The 19,265-nt window shown below is 32.8% G+C and overlaps 3 protein-coding genes across 4 annotated transcripts; all 3 read left to right on the top strand.

Annotated features, from left to right (window-relative positions):
- Positions 1-1,594: 1,594 nt before the first annotated feature.
- LOC17890308 (maf-like protein DDB_G0281937) lies at positions 1,595-3,479 on the top strand. Of its 2 annotated transcripts, none has more exons than XM_006294801.2 (2): positions 1,595-1,691; positions 2,712-3,479. In XM_006294801.2, the coding sequence occupies exons 1-2, from the start codon at positions 1,606-1,608 to the stop codon at positions 3,331-3,333; spliced, it is 708 nt and encodes a 235-aa protein (XP_006294863.1). In that variant the 5' UTR covers positions 1,595-1,605; the 3' UTR covers positions 3,334-3,479. The 2 variants fall into 2 exon arrangements, with proteins under 2 accessions (XP_006294863.1, XP_006294864.2); XM_006294802.2 differs by having other exon boundaries at positions 1,603-1,691; positions 2,701-3,479.
- Positions 3,480-9,454: 5,975 nt separating this feature from the next.
- Positions 9,455-12,535, top strand: LOC17888376 (EIN3-binding F-box protein 1). The gene is made up of 2 exons (XM_006293776.2): positions 9,455-9,740; positions 10,010-12,535. The coding sequence occupies exons 1-2, from the start codon at positions 9,716-9,718 to the stop codon at positions 11,869-11,871; spliced, it is 1,887 nt and encodes a 628-aa protein (XP_006293838.1). The 5' UTR covers positions 9,455-9,715; the 3' UTR covers positions 11,872-12,535.
- A 5,671-nt stretch (positions 12,536-18,206) lies between these two features.
- On the top strand, positions 18,207-18,668 carry LOC17889221 (protein DOWN-REGULATED IN DIF1 11). The gene has a single exon (XM_006293464.1). It carries the CDS (start codon positions 18,207-18,209, stop codon positions 18,666-18,668), a length of 462 nt encoding a protein of 153 aa, XP_006293526.1.
- Positions 18,669-19,265: the final 597 nt, after the last annotated feature.

The raw sequence follows: 19,265 nt of genomic DNA, 5'->3' as shown, positions 1-19,265 counted from the left end.
TGGCGAGACACTATGTATTAGACATTTAGTTGCAAGTATTGTAGTATTACATTCCAAATATACACCTATTTCAAAGTGGAACTAAAACTCTTCCACAAAGGTTTAATATGATAAAAGATTTATCAGGGGATGTCGAGCCAGTAAACTATATATCTACTTGAAATTGTAATAATGACTTGGATTCTTTCCTAACTTTAAATTCAGAAAATCAAAATAACTTTTACAAATGAGTAAGCAATACTTCATCCTCTTTTATTTTAGTTAATGAAATTTCACTATGTTATATTACATTTAAAAAAAAAAAAACTAAAATATAAAACAAATAACAATTATCACAATCTTTGGTAGTATCCGGACAACAACAACACATTATGTCTCACATGGAGATTGTTAGCCAGTACGGTAGTCTGGATTAGGTGATGTGCACGGTAAATGTTCATCTCTTCGACGACGTACAATTACGTTAGTAGTGTGAATCGCATGAGAGCACTTTGAGTTACTAGCTCTCGTCCACTACCGATCGTCTGTGAAAGTTGAGTCATCTAAGGCCTTGAATGGCAGGTAGATTTTAGACTAGTTTTCAGTTTTTGATTCTAAAAAACCAAAAAATAAGCTATTCATGATTTTAGCAAAATAGATTTCCTAAAATTTAGGAAAATCAGATTGTAGGAGATTTTACTACTTTCTTCATAAAATCCAAAACCCAATTTTTATGGTTTTCTACAAAATATAACGTGGTTCTTTTTTATTTAATTTTTATATTATTTTTTTTCAAAATTGTTCAAAAACTAAAATGTACAGCAAAAATAAAAAACTAGAAAAAAAATCAAAAACCAAAAACTAAAAACTAAAACCTATTTAAAAACTACAAAACATTCATGGCCTAAATGTTAGACTGTATTCTATAGAGAATTTTTTTCACTCTTAATGATAGCATTCCTCATGAGGCTTAGCATGATTCCACTGTGTCGATTTTTTCTAATATATATAATACAAATTTTTACTTTTTTAGTATATGTTGTTTGCCTTCCTTTCATAAATATTTAAAATTTTAGTTTTTCCGCCGGTTTAAGAATATATTTCTTCAAATATATTATACGTTATCAATAATAAAATTTAGACTGATGTGAAAATAAAAAAAATTGATGATAAAAGGAAAAGAGAAATGTCCTAGCTAGCATACTACACTTTAAATTATTATTTTCAAAAATACCATAAGTTTTTTACTTTTACAAAAATACTACATTTTTTTTTTTCAAAAATATCATAAACATAAAACTTTGATTTTTTTGAAAGTGCAGAATTTATTATCTTATGTTTTTGTTGACTAGTTTATATTTATGATTTTAGGGGTAGAGTTTTAATGTTTAGGATTTTTTTTTTTAACACATAATGTTTAGAATTTAAAGTTTAATTTGAATGTAAAAAACTAATTTTAATTTTTTATAATTTTGAAAAAATGAATTTAAATTTTTGAAAAAACAAATATCTGTGCTAAAAAAAAACTAAAAATATTATCTTTTATAGAAAAAAAATCAATATTTGTAGTTTTTTAGAAATTGCCCAAAGAAAAAGTGAAAATTAATCAGCCAAAACTACAGCCATATGTTTGCTTCTCTCAGCTTTCGTTCGAGCTTTCCTCTTCTTTCATCTCAATCTTCATCTTCAACCTCTCAAGCAATCTTTTCTCGGTGAGTTTGAATCTACTCTATCTCAAATCCCTATTTCTGTTCTTATGATTTTTTTTTATAATCCGGAGTGTTTTTATTGGATCATTGTTCTCATTGTGAATCATAACGGCGATTGTGAATACATCAGTGAGATGTGAACTTCAATTGGAGAGTTTTCATAAATGGATTTTGCCTTTTCTTTTCTGATTGTTCTGTTTCTTGTATCGATCTGAAAAGTTTGAATCTTTAGAGTTTTCTTACAACATGGTATAGGATAATGTTGCCTCAAACTTCGTCCGGACAAAACATGTTTCCTTTAGGACTACTCTTATCAGAATCTGTAGTTGTGAGAAAGTATCAAACTTTGTTAAGCTTTTAGCCAAGTGTGGTGGTTTCAACGCAGTTTTAGCTTTCTATACGATTTGATTTCTTTGTCTGTGGTCTTAACGTTTGTAATCTTTCTCTTAGAACCACCATGGAGTGACCATGGAGAGGACTTGTCCACTGTGTGCGTTGGTGTCAATAGCTAATTAGAGTAATCTATATTGAGTAATCCTAATATCTGAAAGTTTGAATCTTTAGTGTTTTCTTACAACATGGTATAGGATAATGTTGCCTCAAACTTCGTCCGGACAAAACATGTTTCTTTTAGGATTACTCTTATCAGGATCTGTAGATGTGAGAAAGTATCAAACTTTTTTAAGCTTTTAGCCAAGTGTGGTGGTTTCAACGCAGTTTTAGCTTTTTTGCTTTCTTTGTCTGTGGTCTTATCGTTTGTATTCTTACTCTTAGACCACTATGAGTGACCATGGAGAGGAATTTTCCACTGTGTGATTTGGTGTCAATAGCTAACTAGAGTAATCTATATTGAGTAATTAGCATCTAATTATGATGTGTTTTGTGTGACATTTTGTTGTTGGATTAATGTAAGGCTATTCATTGTGAAGAGTCATGATGGAAAAATAGTTGTTTGGTGTGTGTTTTAATATGTTTGTTAATTCTTCTTCTCTCTTACTCTTTCTGTTAATAGTGTAACTGTAGAATGGTGAAGAAAGCGATGGAGAAAGGGTTTAAGCTGATTTTGGGTTCTCAATCCATGGCGAGAAAGCGGATTCTGGCTGAAATGGGATATGATTTCACTATCGTGACTGCGGATATCGATGAGAAAGCTATTAGGAAAGACAAGCCTGAAGATTTGGTTGTGGCTATTGCTGAAGCCAAGGAAAACGAGATTATATCGAAACTAGGAGGTGAAAGCCAGTTTGCGAAAGATCCTAAACCAACTCTATTGATTACTGCAGATACTGTTGTTGTGTACAAAGGTGTCATTAGAGAAAAACCAACCAGTAAAGAAGAAGCTCTCGAGTTTATCCGAGGCTATTCGGGGTCGCATGGTGGCGTTGTGAGTTCTGTTATTGTGAGAAACTTGAAAACTGGAGTTAGAAGAGGAGGATGGGAAAAAGCAGAGGTTTATTTCCATGAGATACCGAAACAAGTTATCGACGATCTCATTAATGATGCGATAACTTACAAGGTTGCTGGAGGTTTAACGCTGGAGCATCCTCTCATTTCGCCTTTTATTGATTCGGTGATGGGAGGAGTTGATACAGTTATGGGACTTCCTAAAGAACTCACAGAAAAGTTCATCAATGAAGTGTTGTAGCTCAAAGCCACTTTTGAGTGTGTAGGAAAGGTTTAGATATAAATACATTTGTATATCTAATCAATTTATGATACTTTTGAATCTCTTATGTCTAGTCAAGTAACCAATTCACTCTTTCTGAGCTTAGTTTTGTATGTTATGCCTTCCATCAATATCGCAATGTGGCGTAGAAACTTGTGAAATTGAGGAACATAAACATATACTTGTGGTTTTGAGAGTGGTACTTCTAAAGGAGAGGGACATGCTTTTTTCTGCAGAGCAATGAATTGAATCTATATTGGCTTGGCTCTTCATGAAGCTAGCCACAAGGTCGCTTCTAATGTGTGTTTCTAACTTTTTGACACAATGCTACCACATTAAACAGCATTAATCGTACTAGTACATTTGCAGATGAAAGATATCTTTAGTTATCCTGACATTTGATGATACACATCCACGTACATTGGACTGTTATTAGAGTTGAGTTCTTATATTTGACATGAAACCTACTCAAGTACCACAAAACAGTAAATGATCAACTACTTAGGCAGGGTACCTGCAAAATGTTTTTGTAAAGTGTAATATGTCTTGAGAAGTAACGCACACCTACCATTTTTCTAGGAAAAAGTTGCATGTCTTGATTTTAGTAATGCTAGATTTGAATTAGAACTACAATAATCATATGATTCGAGAACTATTGTCTAACATAAAATACTCAAATCTAAAAGAATTTGTCAATTTGACAACATGGAAATTTTGATATCTGCATTCAGTCCAAGACTCTTATCATAAGCATATTTACATCTCTTCATGTTTTTCTATTTTGTAAACGTTTTTCTTAGTTGACAATCGCAAAACAAGGAAGATTCAATCTTTACTAAGATAGATAGGTAAGCTACGAAATGAGATATATCATGAAGGAACTTTATTGTGTAAGGAAACTAAGAAAAAGGGAAAGAGACTTGAGGTTGTTACCAAAATCCAGTGTTTTCAGACCCGGACAAGACCCGCCGATCGGACCGGTTAATCCTGATTAGTATTTTGGTTTGGGTTTAGTTCTAAAACCGCAGTGTTAAAAAACCGGGAAAGCCCGGAAAACCCCAATAAACTCGGTTTCCATTATTAACCGACCCGCCGGGTTTTGAGTTTGATTATCAACCATCCGATTTCGTTTACCAATCACTTTCGTCACTTAATTTCAACAGATATGTTATTTGTTTTTGCAAAAATTGATGGAAAACAATGTTTTGGGTTTGAGATTTTGAGTTCACGGTACACCGCGGGACGACATTCCTAAAATGTATTCTTTTTATTAATTTTGTTTGGTATATAAGAGTGTACAACTATATTTTGATTGTTAATTTTATGATTTAACTCGTAGAATATTATATGATAATTTATTTTTTATATAATCGTAATTCGATCAAATTAATTAAATAAGTATAATATTTAAAATAATGAAATGATATTGACATAATATTTATTTACATAGTATAATTCCATATTAAAATATTTTATGAGTTAAAATATAGTAGACAACCCGTAAAAATATCTATAATCATAATTATGTAAATTAAAACCCGCCATCACATGACCCGTGCTACACAATTATCATTAATATGTTAGTACATCCATTTTTGTATCGTTTGAGCAATATACATCCGTTTCAAAAAATTCAAATTGCAACATATGCAAAAAAAAATTTATTTTTTATTATACATATGTTTATGTAATAATATAAATTTAAAAACAAATAAGATCATATAAAGATGTTGAAGAAATATTTGATTTATTAGGGAGAGATTTTAGGAAATTTTGTTAAATGTAATAAATATTGATTTCTAATTTTGCAATTTTATTATGATTTAATTATAAAATTCATCTTAAACTTTTTATATTTAATCAAATGGCAGGGGTTAATTATGAAAATATCACAAATTAAAAGGGTAGAAGACAAAAGATACTTCAAAAATGTTAATATAGATGAGATATAAGACTAATTGGAATATATTGCGTGAGAAAGTAAGGTATATATATATATATATTTTAAATTATTTTCTAAGAGAAAACCAAACAATTGTACTATAATATTTGATTATTATATTCTTTTTTTATATTATAATCTCTTACAAAGATTAAGAAGAGAATTACCACAAAAGGCAACTCCCAAAGATACTTTTATTCCTCACACTACACAAGCTTATATATAAAATCTATCTTGATAAAAGCTCTAAACACAAAGGCTAATGGGCTTTTCCTTATGACACTAATTAGACTTTTAATGTGTGTTATAATATTCTAATCACTTCTCACTGAAAGGATGAATATCTTTTGTTATATATCTTTATCAATGTACATTTGTCGTACCCGTATCTATGAATTTTTACTTTGTTGTTGCTTATTCTCGTTTCCGTTTGTAGTTCTCGTATCTATTTCAGTGCTACTTAGATTGTAACATTATTTTCCAAGACTATTTTGGTTTTGGTGTGTTCATTGGTCTTTGGAAAGCATCCCACAGATGACGAGTTTACAATATCTGTTAGGAATTAATGGCTTCTTTGGCTTTCCTCTTATGTTTTGGGTTGTATAGATATTCTGATTACTATACAACCACAATATTACTGTACATGTCATTATGCCTTCAACACAATATGATCATTCATCCCAAATAATCATTTTTTTTACTAGAGGAATCATTTTCTTCAATTCGTTAGCTAAATTATAACACGATCGAGAAAGGCCTTTGCGCTCAATAGTCAATAGTGCAAGTCCCAAAATGACACCTAATTAGAATTGGACTTGGTCAATATCCTTACACGTTGGTCCAATATGATCTTATTATGACCAAAACAAAACAAATTGTGATTAGAGTACATAGAATATTTCCCGTTTAACTTTTTTTTTCTGATTATATTATCTACAAATTGTGTGTATTAAACATACAATTTTCATAATTGTGGCATGTTTTTGCGGAACCGGCCCACTAACTCCATAATCAACTGGATAATTAAATAAGTAATTTTTTTGTCATAATCCTTTTCATTATATGGTGTCACTAACTCGTTTATGCATGAACCTAGCTAGCTCGTTTAGTTTAAGTTTTTGCTGCTTTTTTTATTAAGACTTTTAATATCAGTTAAGCACTATATTAGTTATTAATTTGTTTCTCATGCTCACTATTCTTTCCTTAAATATACAATGACAAAAAAAAATACACAGTACAGTTGGTACGGAGGATAGATCTATACAAGAACACATTATTATATATATATATGTTCTGCGCAATAAGAAATTTTGGTTAGCTCGTTTTAAGGAGAAGTGAATCCTAGCTTATAATTAAGGAGATGAGCAAAGAAAGTTTGTAAAATATTAACAAATAATATATCAGTCGAAATTCTTGTGTGAGAGAGTTTTAAATCTACCTCCACATTTTTTAAATATCAAATGTATATTATCGCCGTGAAAACATTTAAAAGATACATTTAAGGTTTAACTTGCGTATTATTTTTTATTTTGTAAGATTGATTTGCATTTTTTGAAGATGTAAGATAAAACTGTAAAAAAAGATGATTTGGAGGATGTTTTTTTTTCTCCAGAAAACCTTTCCTTGTTACCCCAAAATTTTAGACAATATTGAACAATAAGCCTCTATTTTCAATGAGATAAAGTTTTTTTTCTTCTTTTGATTTTAAATTTTATTGACTTTCAAATCGACAGCAAAGACCAAATTTTAAAAGTTAAAAACCAATTAAAAATGTAACGCCATTCATAGCTCATATTTGAATTTTTAACATAAGAAAACGAAAAATAATAAAATTCCAAATGATATTAATGTAATTTTCTAAACAAGAAAATAAATGTCCTAGTTGATATTTGAGACATGAAGAATTGCAATAATAAAAACACATGGGCTGTTGTTGATGCAATGAAAAGGATTTAGATAATGCTTCCACGACCACTTGGGTGTCTTTGGTTCACTTTCTCTTTTTATAACATATGTTTATAATGGGCATTGGGTCCTCTTCACAGATACATTGAGATTCCAATAATAATCATTTACGATATGACCAATCTTTTTTTACAGGTCGTATGTATTGTATGTGATCCTGATATGGATTTAGACAATCTTGATGGTGTAAGAGATTCAATCTCAGAGGATTTACAAGTTCATCAAATCTGATTTTTTACTATCTCAAATGTTTTTCACACATAAGAGTTTTAGCCTTCATACATTTTTAAACTATTGATTAATTAATTTTTCGTAAAACCTTTGTTTCAGGTTTTATATCCGATTGATCTCTACCTTAAAAACCGGTAAAATTTTCCTTTGGGATCAAGTGTCTTTATGTATGAATTTGAGGTTTGGAAAAATCAGTGATATGCATATTGACCAGCCGGAAGTATCTATAAATTAACTGTAATTATGTAAATTAGATCATCTGAATTTATAAATTAATCTTTAATACTGTAATTAGCTTAATTAGAACATCTCCAATAGCGAAAGTAACAAAAAATGATATTATATAATGATTTTTTTTTATGTAGTTAAATTTTAAACGATAAATAAATCCAGCCAGTCATACTATTGGCAAAATAGTATATAAAAAAGAATTTTATAATGTTTCTTATTTAAAAATAAAAGTATATAAACAAGTATACTCATATTTTCGTTATTTTAATTTAAGGAAATCATCGAGAACTCTCGAAATGCTCTTATAGTAACAACTAAGCAATGATATCATCATTTTGGCTTCATGCATGATCAAGTCTTTGAAGAAATACATTTTCTTCTTTATTTTCACTACCTTTTCTTAAGATTTAATTCTTTTACTATATGCTATGTTTTTTTTTTTATCTCACTTTGTGAAATTACGTTATTCAGGGAAAAAATTCCGATAACATATTATCTGATTCGTGAGATGTGGATGTATAAAAAATGCATCGAGCTAGATAAAATATAAACTTAATCATTTTGTTATACGTTAATCTATAGTCTAAAATATGCTTACGTTTCATCATGGTCAAGAATTAAAATCACTTAAGATACATAGTTTTGTAAATTGTAATTAGCTGGATCTTAATTAGTAATTTGTAAGATCTCTCCACGTGATAGCTTTATGGCATATGAGTTGGAAACAAAGTGGCACACTCACTTGACCAATGCATGCATATGTAACTTTTTGCGTTTATATATATATATATATATATATGCATGTCGTAAAATTCACGAATAAAAGTTTGATAAAACAACAAAAAATAAATATTGTGTGTTTTCCTATATATTCCCTTATATAAACTCATTTATAAATATTTGCATGTTAATGGTACTTCGTTGTACATTAATACACTTTTTATTTCACATAGAGTGTCATTTTAACACATTTAACACAAATTAAAAAAAAACTGAAAATTATGTTTCTATTTAATAAATAATTAATTATTAAAATTCAATAAAATGAGCTTTGAATTTAGAGGTAAATTAGTATGTGAGACTCTATATTTGCCGCAACACTTTTTTACTTTCATGACTGAATATTTGAAGCATAAAGTTTGTGCGACTAGATATTCACATATGATATTCTATTTTCAAAAAAAAATTAGAATTAGATTTTTTTGTAAGTTTAGATTGCTATTTACCGGATATCGTAATTTATGTATTAAAATACCGCCAATAAATAGTCTGGGTTGATTTTCGCTATTTTCCCAAATTTTAAACCTAAAACCACATATAATCTAATATCTTTTCTCTTACACAAAAATCAGGTCAATGTCTTATGTCTTTCAATTTTCGACTCCTTAAATCATCTTTCCCTACCCACAAGTGTAAAACACGACATAAACGATTCTCTAAACGTCTGCCACCACAATTACGTAAGAGTAGTGTTTGTTCGAGGAACCAAACAAATTGTATTATATAATAAACTCTGTAACCAAACACCTCATCATATTGCTTTTGCGTTTTTGCCTTAACGCGCTCGGAAGGGTCTATATCGTTAAGCAAACTTGTGTTGTGTCCTTGTGGGAGAAAATAATAATAAAATAAAGAAAAAAATAAAACAAAATTAAATTAACAGGATCCGAATTCTCAGCTCAGATACATTGCATGTGAAATTTTCAACTAAGTATAAAAAACCTCAATATCTTGACCTCTTACTGACCCATCATTTCCTTTTTTTTTTCCTCTCTCTTCTCTCTCTCTCTGCTTTTTTTTGCCCTATCCATAGGGTTTCTTCTCTCGATCTTTGATCTTCATGTGCCTTTCGATCTTTTGTATAATCAGAACTGATCTGTTTGTTTTCTTCTTAATCGTCTTCGGATCTTTCGTTTTTGCTCTTTCCCACTGGTTTTCGCTTGAGTTTTCATCAAGCGTTTTTTATTTTCCTGGGATTTTTGAGCTTCAATCATGTCTCAGATCTATAGCTTCGCTGGTAAGTTTCCCCCGATCTACTCGATTTCATCTAGGAATCTGATTTCTTGATTTAGATTTAGGCGTTTCTTTGTTCTTGAGGTGATTTAGTATTGAACTCTAGTATTGTATATTGATTCTTCTATATGTAGAAATTGATAGATCTGTTAATTTTGAAATTTCTCTGCTTTTTGTTTTTTTTTGGATCTGGAATTTTAGGTTTTGTGTTTGTTTGGTTGATTTAGTAATCTCTATGGCTCATAAAGATTGAAACTTTTGTATATTTTATAGGTGAAAATGAATTTTACCGTCGTGGAGCAATATACCCAAATCCAAAGGATGCTAGTCTTTTGTTGTCGCTTGGTAGTTTCGTTGATGTGTATTTCCCACCTAGTAAGAGGTCACGCGTTGTTGCACCGACGGTGTTCAGTTCTTTCGAGAAGAAGCCAGTTTCAATTGATGTACTCCCAGATGAGTGTCTTTTCGAGATCTTTAGACGATTGCCTGGACCGCAAGAGAGGAGTGCTTGCGCTTTCGTGTCGAAACATTGGCTTACGCTTGTTAGTAGTATCAGGCAAAAGGAGCTAGATGTGACTTCCAACAAAACTGAAGATTGTGATGATTGTGAAGGATGTTTGTCTAGGAGTTTAGATGGGAAGAAGGCAACTGATGTTAGATTGGCTGCTATTGCTGTTGGAACAGCTGGTCGTGGGGGACTTGGGAAGTTGTCTGTTCGAGGAAGTAGTTCTAGCAAGGTTTCAGATGTTGGTCTTAGGTCTATTGGTCGTAGCTGCGCTTCTCTTGGGTCTCTTTCCTTGTGGAATCTTTCTAGTGTTACTGATAATGGACTCTTGGAGATTGCTGAGGGTTGTTCTCAACTTGAGAAGCTTGAACTTAACCGTTGTTCTACAATTACTGACAAGGGTTTGGTAGCGATTGCGAGGAGCTGCCCTAACTTGAGCGAGCTTACATTGGAGGCTTGTTCAAGGATTGGAGATGAAGGTCTGCAAGCCATTGCACGATCCTGCTCCAAGCTGAAGTCAGTTTTGATCAAGAACTGTCCTCTTGTCAGGGATCAAGGAATCGCAGCCTTGCTTTCAAACACTACCTTTTCGTTGGCTAAACTTAAGCTTCAGATGTTGAATGTTACTGATGTGTCTCTTGCTGTTGTTGGTCATTACGGCTTGTCAGTCACTGATCTTGTCCTCTCTGGATTGCCACACGTGAGCGAGAAGGGGTTCTGGGTCATGGGAAATGGTGTTGGGCTACAAAAGTTGAACTCTCTAACCATCACTGCCTGCCAGGGAGTGACTGACACGGGGCTTGAATCTGTGGGAAAGGGATGCCCAAACATGAAAAAGGCGATCATCAGTAGATCCCCTTTGTTATCCGACAATGGGTTGGTTTCTTTTGCAAAAGCATCTTTATCACTGGAGAGTGTTCAGCTTGAAGAATGCCACAGAGTCACCCAATTTGGGTTTTTTGGTTCTCTTTTGAACTGTGGTGAAAAGTTGAAGGCTTTCTCTCTGGTGAACTGCTTGGGCATTAGAGATCTCACAACTGGCTTGCCTGCTTCACCTCATTGCAGTGCTCTGCGTTCCCTGTCTATTCGTAACTGCCCTGGCTTTGGTGATGCAAATCTTGCAGCCATCGGAAAGCTGTGCCCTCAGCTCGAGGATATTGATCTATGCGGGCTCAAGGGGATAACAGAGTCTGGTTTTCTACATCTAGTTCAGAACTCGCTTGTGAAGGTGAACTTCAATGGTTGTTCCAATTTGACAGACAGAGTGATCTCTGCCATCACTGCTCGTAACGGTTGGACTCTTGAAGTCTTAAACGTCGATGGATGTTCCAAAATCTCTGACGCCAGCCTGGTCTCCATTGCAGCAAACTGCCAGATTCTCAGTGATTTGGATCTTTCAAAATGCTCCATCTCAGATTGTGGGATTCAAGCATTAGCTTCATCTGACAACCTCAAACTGCAGATCCTATCCCTGGCAGGTTGCTCTATGGTCACAGACGAGAGCTTGCCAGCCATAGTGAGTTTGGGTTCAACTCTATTGGGATTAAATCTCCAACAATGTCGATCCATCTCCAATTCCACTGTCGACTTCTTAGTCGAGCGCCTTTACAAATGCGACATCCTCTCCTGATCGATAATTCCACTCTCAACTTATCCACCTATAATGAAAAGGTATTTTAGTCCGTCCAAGTTCGTTTATCAAGTGTCAACCCTTTTTCAGGCTCTGTGATCTACGCGTCTCTCGCTAAGGCTCGGTACCCGGTTTTCCTTCTTTTTGTTTCTCCAAGCAGTTCGCTTCCGGTTTCTTTTTTGCCAGTCAATGGTTTTTTTTTGGCAGGGTTTCCTCCGGGGAAACTCTAGCTTACCCAAGAAACCGGAAGGTCATGTGTTGCTTGAGAACATGTTTTAACCGGGTATACGAGGTTTTAGATGTTTACCATCATCTCCTGTTTTCTTGCTTGGTGTCTTTTACGAGCCTACTATTATCAGTCGTTTGTCTTTGTGTTGCATATGGTTTTCCCTCGTAAGGGTCTTTGTATGATTTGTGTACGGGTTCAGGTTTTGTACATGCCTCGGGTGTTCGTTCTCTCAAGAGGTTTGCTCTGGCTTTTGTTGCAACAACTCTAATGAAAAGAGTTTTTGTTTTGTTGCTTTTTTTTTTTGCCAGAGCCCTCGTTTCCTTTTTTTGTCCAGGCTTGTATTACAAATCTGTATCATCACTGTATCAAATTATGTAATGTCCTTTGGGATGGTTTAATGAGTATTGAATAAAATTCTCATTTCGTTGTATAATACAAAGTTTTTGTTTCTCCAATAACTTTATGTCTGTATCATGGGACAGAGAATCAGATTTTGTGTGAACCTGAGTTTTTGACTTTATTTTTTTTTTTTTTACGTTTGTTTGTGTCCAATCAAAAACAATGAGTGGTGTGTTCAATGAATGTTGTCGAGGGGAAGAACCTGGCCAGCGAAGCGATCGATTGATTCGATACGATATGATTTTTTTTGAGTGGGGGATTATATAATAAAGTTGGGAAAAAGAGTCATTATTATGAGTATATTCGTTGTCGCTATTATAATTATTGTGGTCTAATCTTGATTAATAATTAAAGATGGGGCAGGTTTTAGATAATTATGATCCCTTAAAGTAGAGACAAAGAATCATTAGTGAATTACGCGTTTTTGTTCACACAATATTCTTTGACCATGTACTTGACATGCATAAGTATATTGTGTGAACAAAAATAAGTATATTGTGTGAACATATTCTTATGCATGTCAAGAAAAGTTTGAATTGGAAGTTTACTTTTACTGCTCAGATTAAAATAAGTATCTATGTTGCATGGAAATAGAAACGGATATGCAAAAATAAAACAATTCGAAAACGAGCTTTTCATAAAATAAAGATATGGAAATATAATTAAGTATCAAACATCAAAACAATTTTAGAGAAACTAATTTGAAATAATATGTTAAAAAATATAAATATTAAATAATTTAACTAAAGATAAATATTAAAGCACTCAAATCAATAACTTTAAAATTTTATATATCATATTAAATTTTACATGTATGAAAGTAATCACTCTATATACATAAATCATATGTTTTCAAAAAAGATTTGTTTATAGAGTTTTTAAATTAATAATGTAAGTTTCTATTCGGTTTTTAAATAAAAAACGTGAGTTTCTATCGTGTTTTCAAATAAAAAAAAATTAAAAATTGTGTTTCCGTGTTTCCAAAAGTTTATGTTTTTGAAACGTTACAAAAATGGAAAACAGACTTGAGATTCCATACCGATGGCAAAAATACATACATATTTAAAATGACTATATTCCATAATGAACACTTTCAAGTTGTTTTGGAAACTGTTGAAAATGACTATATTCCATAATATTGTATATTGCTAAGTCAAATATTTGTAAATGTAAATTAATGAATAAACTAGTGAACCAAACCGGTGCATGGTATATAGGCATGTCAATCAGGCTAGGCCGGCCCGGCCCGGCCTAAAACTTATAAAGCCCTCATATACTTGAGCCCGGCCCGAAATATATCCGGGCCTATATTTCAAAGCCCGGCCCGGCCCTAACAGGGCTACATGGCTTTTCGGGCTTTTTTAGACTTTAGTTACTGATGAACCCCCGGGTGCGATGGATATGATCGATGCACGTCCGGTGGTCGTTGACTGGGCTACGAAAACCGTCGGAGCCTTCGATGGAAGGTTTGGGGGTGGAGAGTACCCTTCGTACAAATAAAGGAATACTCGGGCTGGGTGTGTGTGGATCGAATGACGACACGTGAGCTATGGAACGAACTCACGATACGGTCGGCTTGAAGATTAACGAAACCCGGTTCGAGAATCTTCAAGGGTTTTCGATCTCTATCCTTCCCGGCTCGAGAAAACGAAGAGAGACGCGAGAAAAGGAAACATTTTCAGTAGTTCATTCAAGCGTGTCCTTTACAATCGAGAGACTTGCCCTTAAATAGACAAGTGATCGAGAAAGTGAGCTTAAAGTTGCCCTAGACACGTGGGTCTTTAAGCTCCACACAAAGGAAAAGTGAGAAAGCGCGTTTTCTAACGGCTCTCTCGATAAAAAGGTAAAAGGATCGAGAAATTCTCGGTAAAAAGTGAAACGATCGAGAATTCTTCGAGAAAATAGAAACGGATCGATAAGGATCGATGGAGAAGGCTTTATTGAAGATGGATGCCTTCTTGGAGATAGGATCTTCACTTCCTCGGCTCCGGAGCTTGTCTACTAACGTTTCCAAGTCGTGAGTAGAGTGGGATCGAAGTGGAGATGCATTAGACTTGCTGCCTCGTTAAAACCCCTTCGGTAAACCCATTGGGACAAACCCGAAGTTGGGAAAAAGAGTACAGCTCACCTAACATCTTAGGGATGCCTTCACTCGGACGTGGAGGTGAAGGCACTCGAGCTAAGCTTACCAAAGCTTGTCTTGATCGAAGGTTCCTCGGTGGTGATGCGTTCCACGAACCTTCGGTGAGAATGGTTGAAGCTCGGCTTGTCGAAAGGTTGAACGTTGAAGAAGATCATGAGATGACCTCGCCTTGCTCCTCTTGATGATCCTTGAAGTCGTCTTGAAGTGTTGAGGCTGAATCGTTGTCGTCGGGATGATCTCTTTGTTGAAGACTTTGCCCGAACGGTTGATAGACGCGGCCGGACGGATGGTGCTCTCGGACGGACGGACGGCGGCCTTGGTGACTCGATGTCCGGGGACGCATCAGTTACCGATAAAAAAATCAACTTCTAAGTTCATAATAGTTTAAAAAAAAATATTTAAAAGTATACTATAAAAATAATGTATCAAAATTTAAATAACTTATCAATATTTATTAAAACTAACTTAATTTAAGAGAAAAAATGAAAACTAAATAAATTATTTACACTTTAACCCAATAAAACAAGGAACTAAAATACTTTAAAGTAGACGATAGAGTCAAAATTTAATATATTTCAAAATCAAGATACTTATATATATATATATTTAATTTTTGTTCAGTTTTGACATATATAAATAATAGAAAATATTATAGATAAAGATTTTAAAAGTATTAAGTAAGGCTAGTAAGTAAATATGAAAAATTAATTCATTAATCAAATCTTATATTCAAACTAAAATATTTTAAAAAATAAAAATATATTTATTTAAAAGCTTTTCGGGCCGGCCCGAACCCGACCGGGTTAAGCCTAGAAAACCCTTTAACCCGAATAGGCTTAGCCCAAAAGGCCCGGTTTTTTCTGTACATATATATTTAAGCCAGAACCCAGTGTTTTTAGAGCCGGGCCGGACTAGCCCGCGGGCTTTAGCCCTAATTGACATGCCTAATGGTATAGAGTAAATTTGATACAAATGATCAATTATTGTATAGAGTAAATTGAAATGCATACGTCGTATAATTTATTTTCGCGATTGACATGTCTAAGAGAAGCATGCGTTAGTCTCATAATCTAGTAGCAAAAATCATACAAAAGTGTTCCAATCTTGTGATGATTCTTTCCCATATTAATTAGGTGATCATGACAAGCTCCAAATTATCACTTTCAAACCATACAAACCAAAACCATTGCACCCAAATTATTTGAAGAGTATGTAGGAAACCAAGTGACTCTTCTTGTAAGGCAGATTGAGTTGGATGCTAAGGTTTCACACATCCATAAAGAATCACTTGTTCACAATTAACCAAACTGAATTTACTAATACGTAACATTTTTTTATGAAAACATGAAACGTCAAAATATTATTTACGTTGACAAACAAAACAAAAACGTAATTTGTTTTTTTTCATTATTACTAAAAGGGTTACTAGTTATAACATTAACTAAGACTAGTCAATCACTATAAATTACACTCATAAAACATAAGAAACACAATCAAAAAGAGCTAAAAAGAAACTAAAGATTATAATGGAGAAGAAAACCATTTATATAGCATGCTTTTCGATCATTGTTATGCTATCATTTTGTTATACAAGTTTGGCCATAGCACATGATCTTGAGGAGATGCTACTCAACGAGTTTAATATAATGCTTGAGTACTGGCCAAGTCCTGGTCATTATAATCGCAACGTTATCTATCGACAATCAAGAAAACATCTCCAATATCTTCTTGGCTGCGGAGTTAAGATGTGTGGTGGAAGTGAATGTGCAAATGATTTGATGGACGAAGTTCTTCGGAACAAAAACGCATCGAGATATTGTTGTCGGTTTATAGTGAAAGGTGGCAAGCAATGTCACATAGATTTTATGAAGCTGTTTTATCAATTCTATCAGTTCGAACGTTTTAGTTTTAGAGTGGACAAGACTGAAGAAATATGGAACAAATGCTATTCTCAAATTAAACATGTTACACCGTTGTCTGGTTAAAAAGCAAAACTAATTTCACTATTAAATAATGGTTTAAGTTGATTGTATTTATACTAAATCATCAAACACAATATGTTGTTTGAAGGAGATATATGATATACAATGCCATTGTTTGCTTCTCCAAAGTGTTAGATGTGTGATTCAACTTGAAACATGAAACTGATGTAGATCATAAGCTTAAAAATAATATTGTATATATTTGCGTTACATGGGCGTATTTGTTGTAAGTCAGAAACCGGGCCAAATATTTGTGTGTAGCCCTTACACGAACCAACTCGGTTTTAGGTACAAATATAGAGGGTCAAACAAATGTAGGGTCAAACAAACACAAACCTAGTTCAAGCGGTTCCGAGAGGCGAGCAAGAGCTAGATCGATAGATCGAGAGAGAAAGATATAGTTTTTAGTGTATCTTGGCTTAGTCTCTTGTTAGTATTCTTCCTTTATGTTTTTGTAAAGACTCGATCTAGGATGTTATCGAGTGTGTATATGTAGAAATCAAAACACATATGTAACTTCTGATCTTTAGTGGATGTTGAAGAATTTGATTCATCCCCATACCTAGCTGATGCATTAAATTCGGTTACCAAATCTTTGTGTTTATTCTATGTTTCTGTGTTCTCCCTCTTTTATTTCTTTAAAGCTTGAGTCAAATCCGTGAACCAATGTTTGATTGAATTCAAAGTTGAACATCGATTTGCTACACCTACACGTAGGTTAAACCATGGTTTACTTAGTTGCATGATTTATGATTCGTGGAAAATTTCTAATTCCACTCCAAAGTTTAATATGGATTTCATTGTAGGGGGGATTAGGTAAGAAAAAAACAACAACAAGAAAGTCTCTTATGAAGTATTTGAAACAGATTATGCCGAACAGATTATGTCTTAAGGTACAGATTCTATTGAGAAATATCCCACTTTCTCAACGTTGCTCTCTGTTAATTTTCTTTTTTTTTTGTTCTGTATTGTTATCAATCTATCTCTCTTTCTGATTTTGATTGGAAAAAGCTAAACTAAATATAAAACTAAACTGAAATTTAGTGGTAGTTAAACCATATATAACCCAATAAACTGAATTTTGTTATAATTTTGTATATTTACCTATTATATACTTAATATATAAATCTATATGCTTTATATTCACAAATAAACAAAAATGTAGTTTGGTTTATTTGCATATTTCACAAATAAACAAAAATATATATGCTTTATATTCACAAATAATATATAAATATATATGCTTCCTTTTTTGGTTTCTTTCTTTTTTCTTTTTTAATTTTCTTGCAAAATTCATTGAAATGCACACTGTTAGTAATACGTTCATATTTTTTTTACTATTTATTTCATCAAAAACTGAAATGTATTAAACTAACATTAATTTAATGAAAACATGAAACCTCAAAAGATATTATTTTACAGTATGTTGTTGACAAACGAACAAAAACGTAATTTTTTTTCTTTATTACTAAAACGGTTACTAGTAATAACATTAAAGAACAGTACTATAAAATGAACTCAAATAAATAGAAACAAAATAAAAAAGAGCTCAAAACAAACTTCACAACAAAATTAGAAAAAAATGGAGAAGAAAACCATTTTTATAGCATGCTTTTCAATCATGGTTATGTTATCATGTTGTTATACAAGTTTGGCCATAGCACATGATCTTGAGGAGATGCTACTCGGCGTGTTCGATATAGTTGTTAAAAATTGGCCAAGTCCGGGTGATTATAATCGCAACGTTATCAATCAACAATCAAGAAAACATCTCCATTATCTTGTTTACTGCGGGGTTAAGATGGGATATGGTGGAAGTGAATGTTCGGATGATTACATGGACGAAGTGCTTCGGAACAAAAATGCATCGAGAGATTGTTGTCGGAATATAGTGAATGGTGGTAAGCAATGCCACATAGCTTGGATGAACCTGTATTATCAGTTTTATCAGTTCAAACGTTTTAGTTTTAGAGTGAACAAAACTGAAGAAATATGGAACAAATGCTATAGTCAAATTAAACATGTTACACCATTATCTGGTTAAAAATTAAACTAATTTTACTACTAAATACTGGTTTAATTTTTTTTTATTTTTTTTGGTCAAAAATATATTAAAATTAGCTCAAAAAAGTCAACTGTGAGGACATTTGTTTACAAACTTGGCAATGTGCGGATAGGAACGAGCTTGTCGTGCCAGAGAATCCGCCTTCACATTCAGATTTCTTGAGATAAGAGATAAAGAAAAAGTTGAAAATTCTCTATCAGTCTTGATGTCGTCTAGGTAAACAGAGAATACCGGTCATTCATTGGTTTAAGTTGATTTGTAATGTACCAACTATAGTTAGAAAAATAAATTCATAATTAACAAATAATGCTCCAAAATCATTGACCAAACTCCTCAACTACCTCCAACATTATCAATACCAAGGATTTGTTGACAAAAATTATTCTAAAATATAGTATTGTTTTAAAGATCTCTTCTCTTTGTTCTCGAAATAAAAAGACTTCTTCTTTTTTTGGACATACTTATATTGTTTTAAACTCTTAAACATCTTTTTAGGTTTTAGCATACGACAAGGTTTTTGGTAATATACCTATGTTCTCAATAAATATAATACCTGTTTAAAAATATTTTAAAATG

The sequence above is a fragment of the Capsella rubella genome, unplaced genomic scaffold (assembly GCF_000375325.1).
Source record: "Capsella rubella cultivar Monte Gargano unplaced genomic scaffold, Caprub1_0 scaffold_4, whole genome shotgun sequence".
Classification (NCBI taxonomy): domain Eukaryota; kingdom Viridiplantae; phylum Streptophyta; class Magnoliopsida; order Brassicales; family Brassicaceae; genus Capsella; species Capsella rubella.
Note: the sequence above shows the minus strand (reverse complement) of the source record. Positions and strands in the feature narration are given on the sequence as shown.

Excerpts from the sequence above, each read along its gene's own strand:
- LOC17889221 (XM_006293464.1), top strand. The coding sequence starts at position 18,207 with ATGGAGAAGAAAACCATTTTTATAGCATGCTTTTCAATCATGGTTATG.
- LOC17888376 (XM_006293776.2), top strand. The coding sequence starts at position 9,716 with ATGTCTCAGATCTATAGCTTCGCTG. Across the intron at positions 9,741-10,009 it reads TCAGATCTATAGCTTCGCTG|GTGAAAATGAATTTTACCGT; the intron begins GTAAGTTTCCCC and ends TATATTTTATAG.
- LOC17890308 (XM_006294801.2), top strand. The coding sequence starts at position 1,606 with ATGTTTGCTTCTCTCAGCTTTCGTTCGAGCTTTCCTCTTCTTTCATCT. Across the intron at positions 1,692-2,711 it reads TCTCAAGCAATCTTTTCTCG|AATGGTGAAGAAAGCGATGG; the intron begins GTGAGTTTGAAT and ends GTGTAACTGTAG.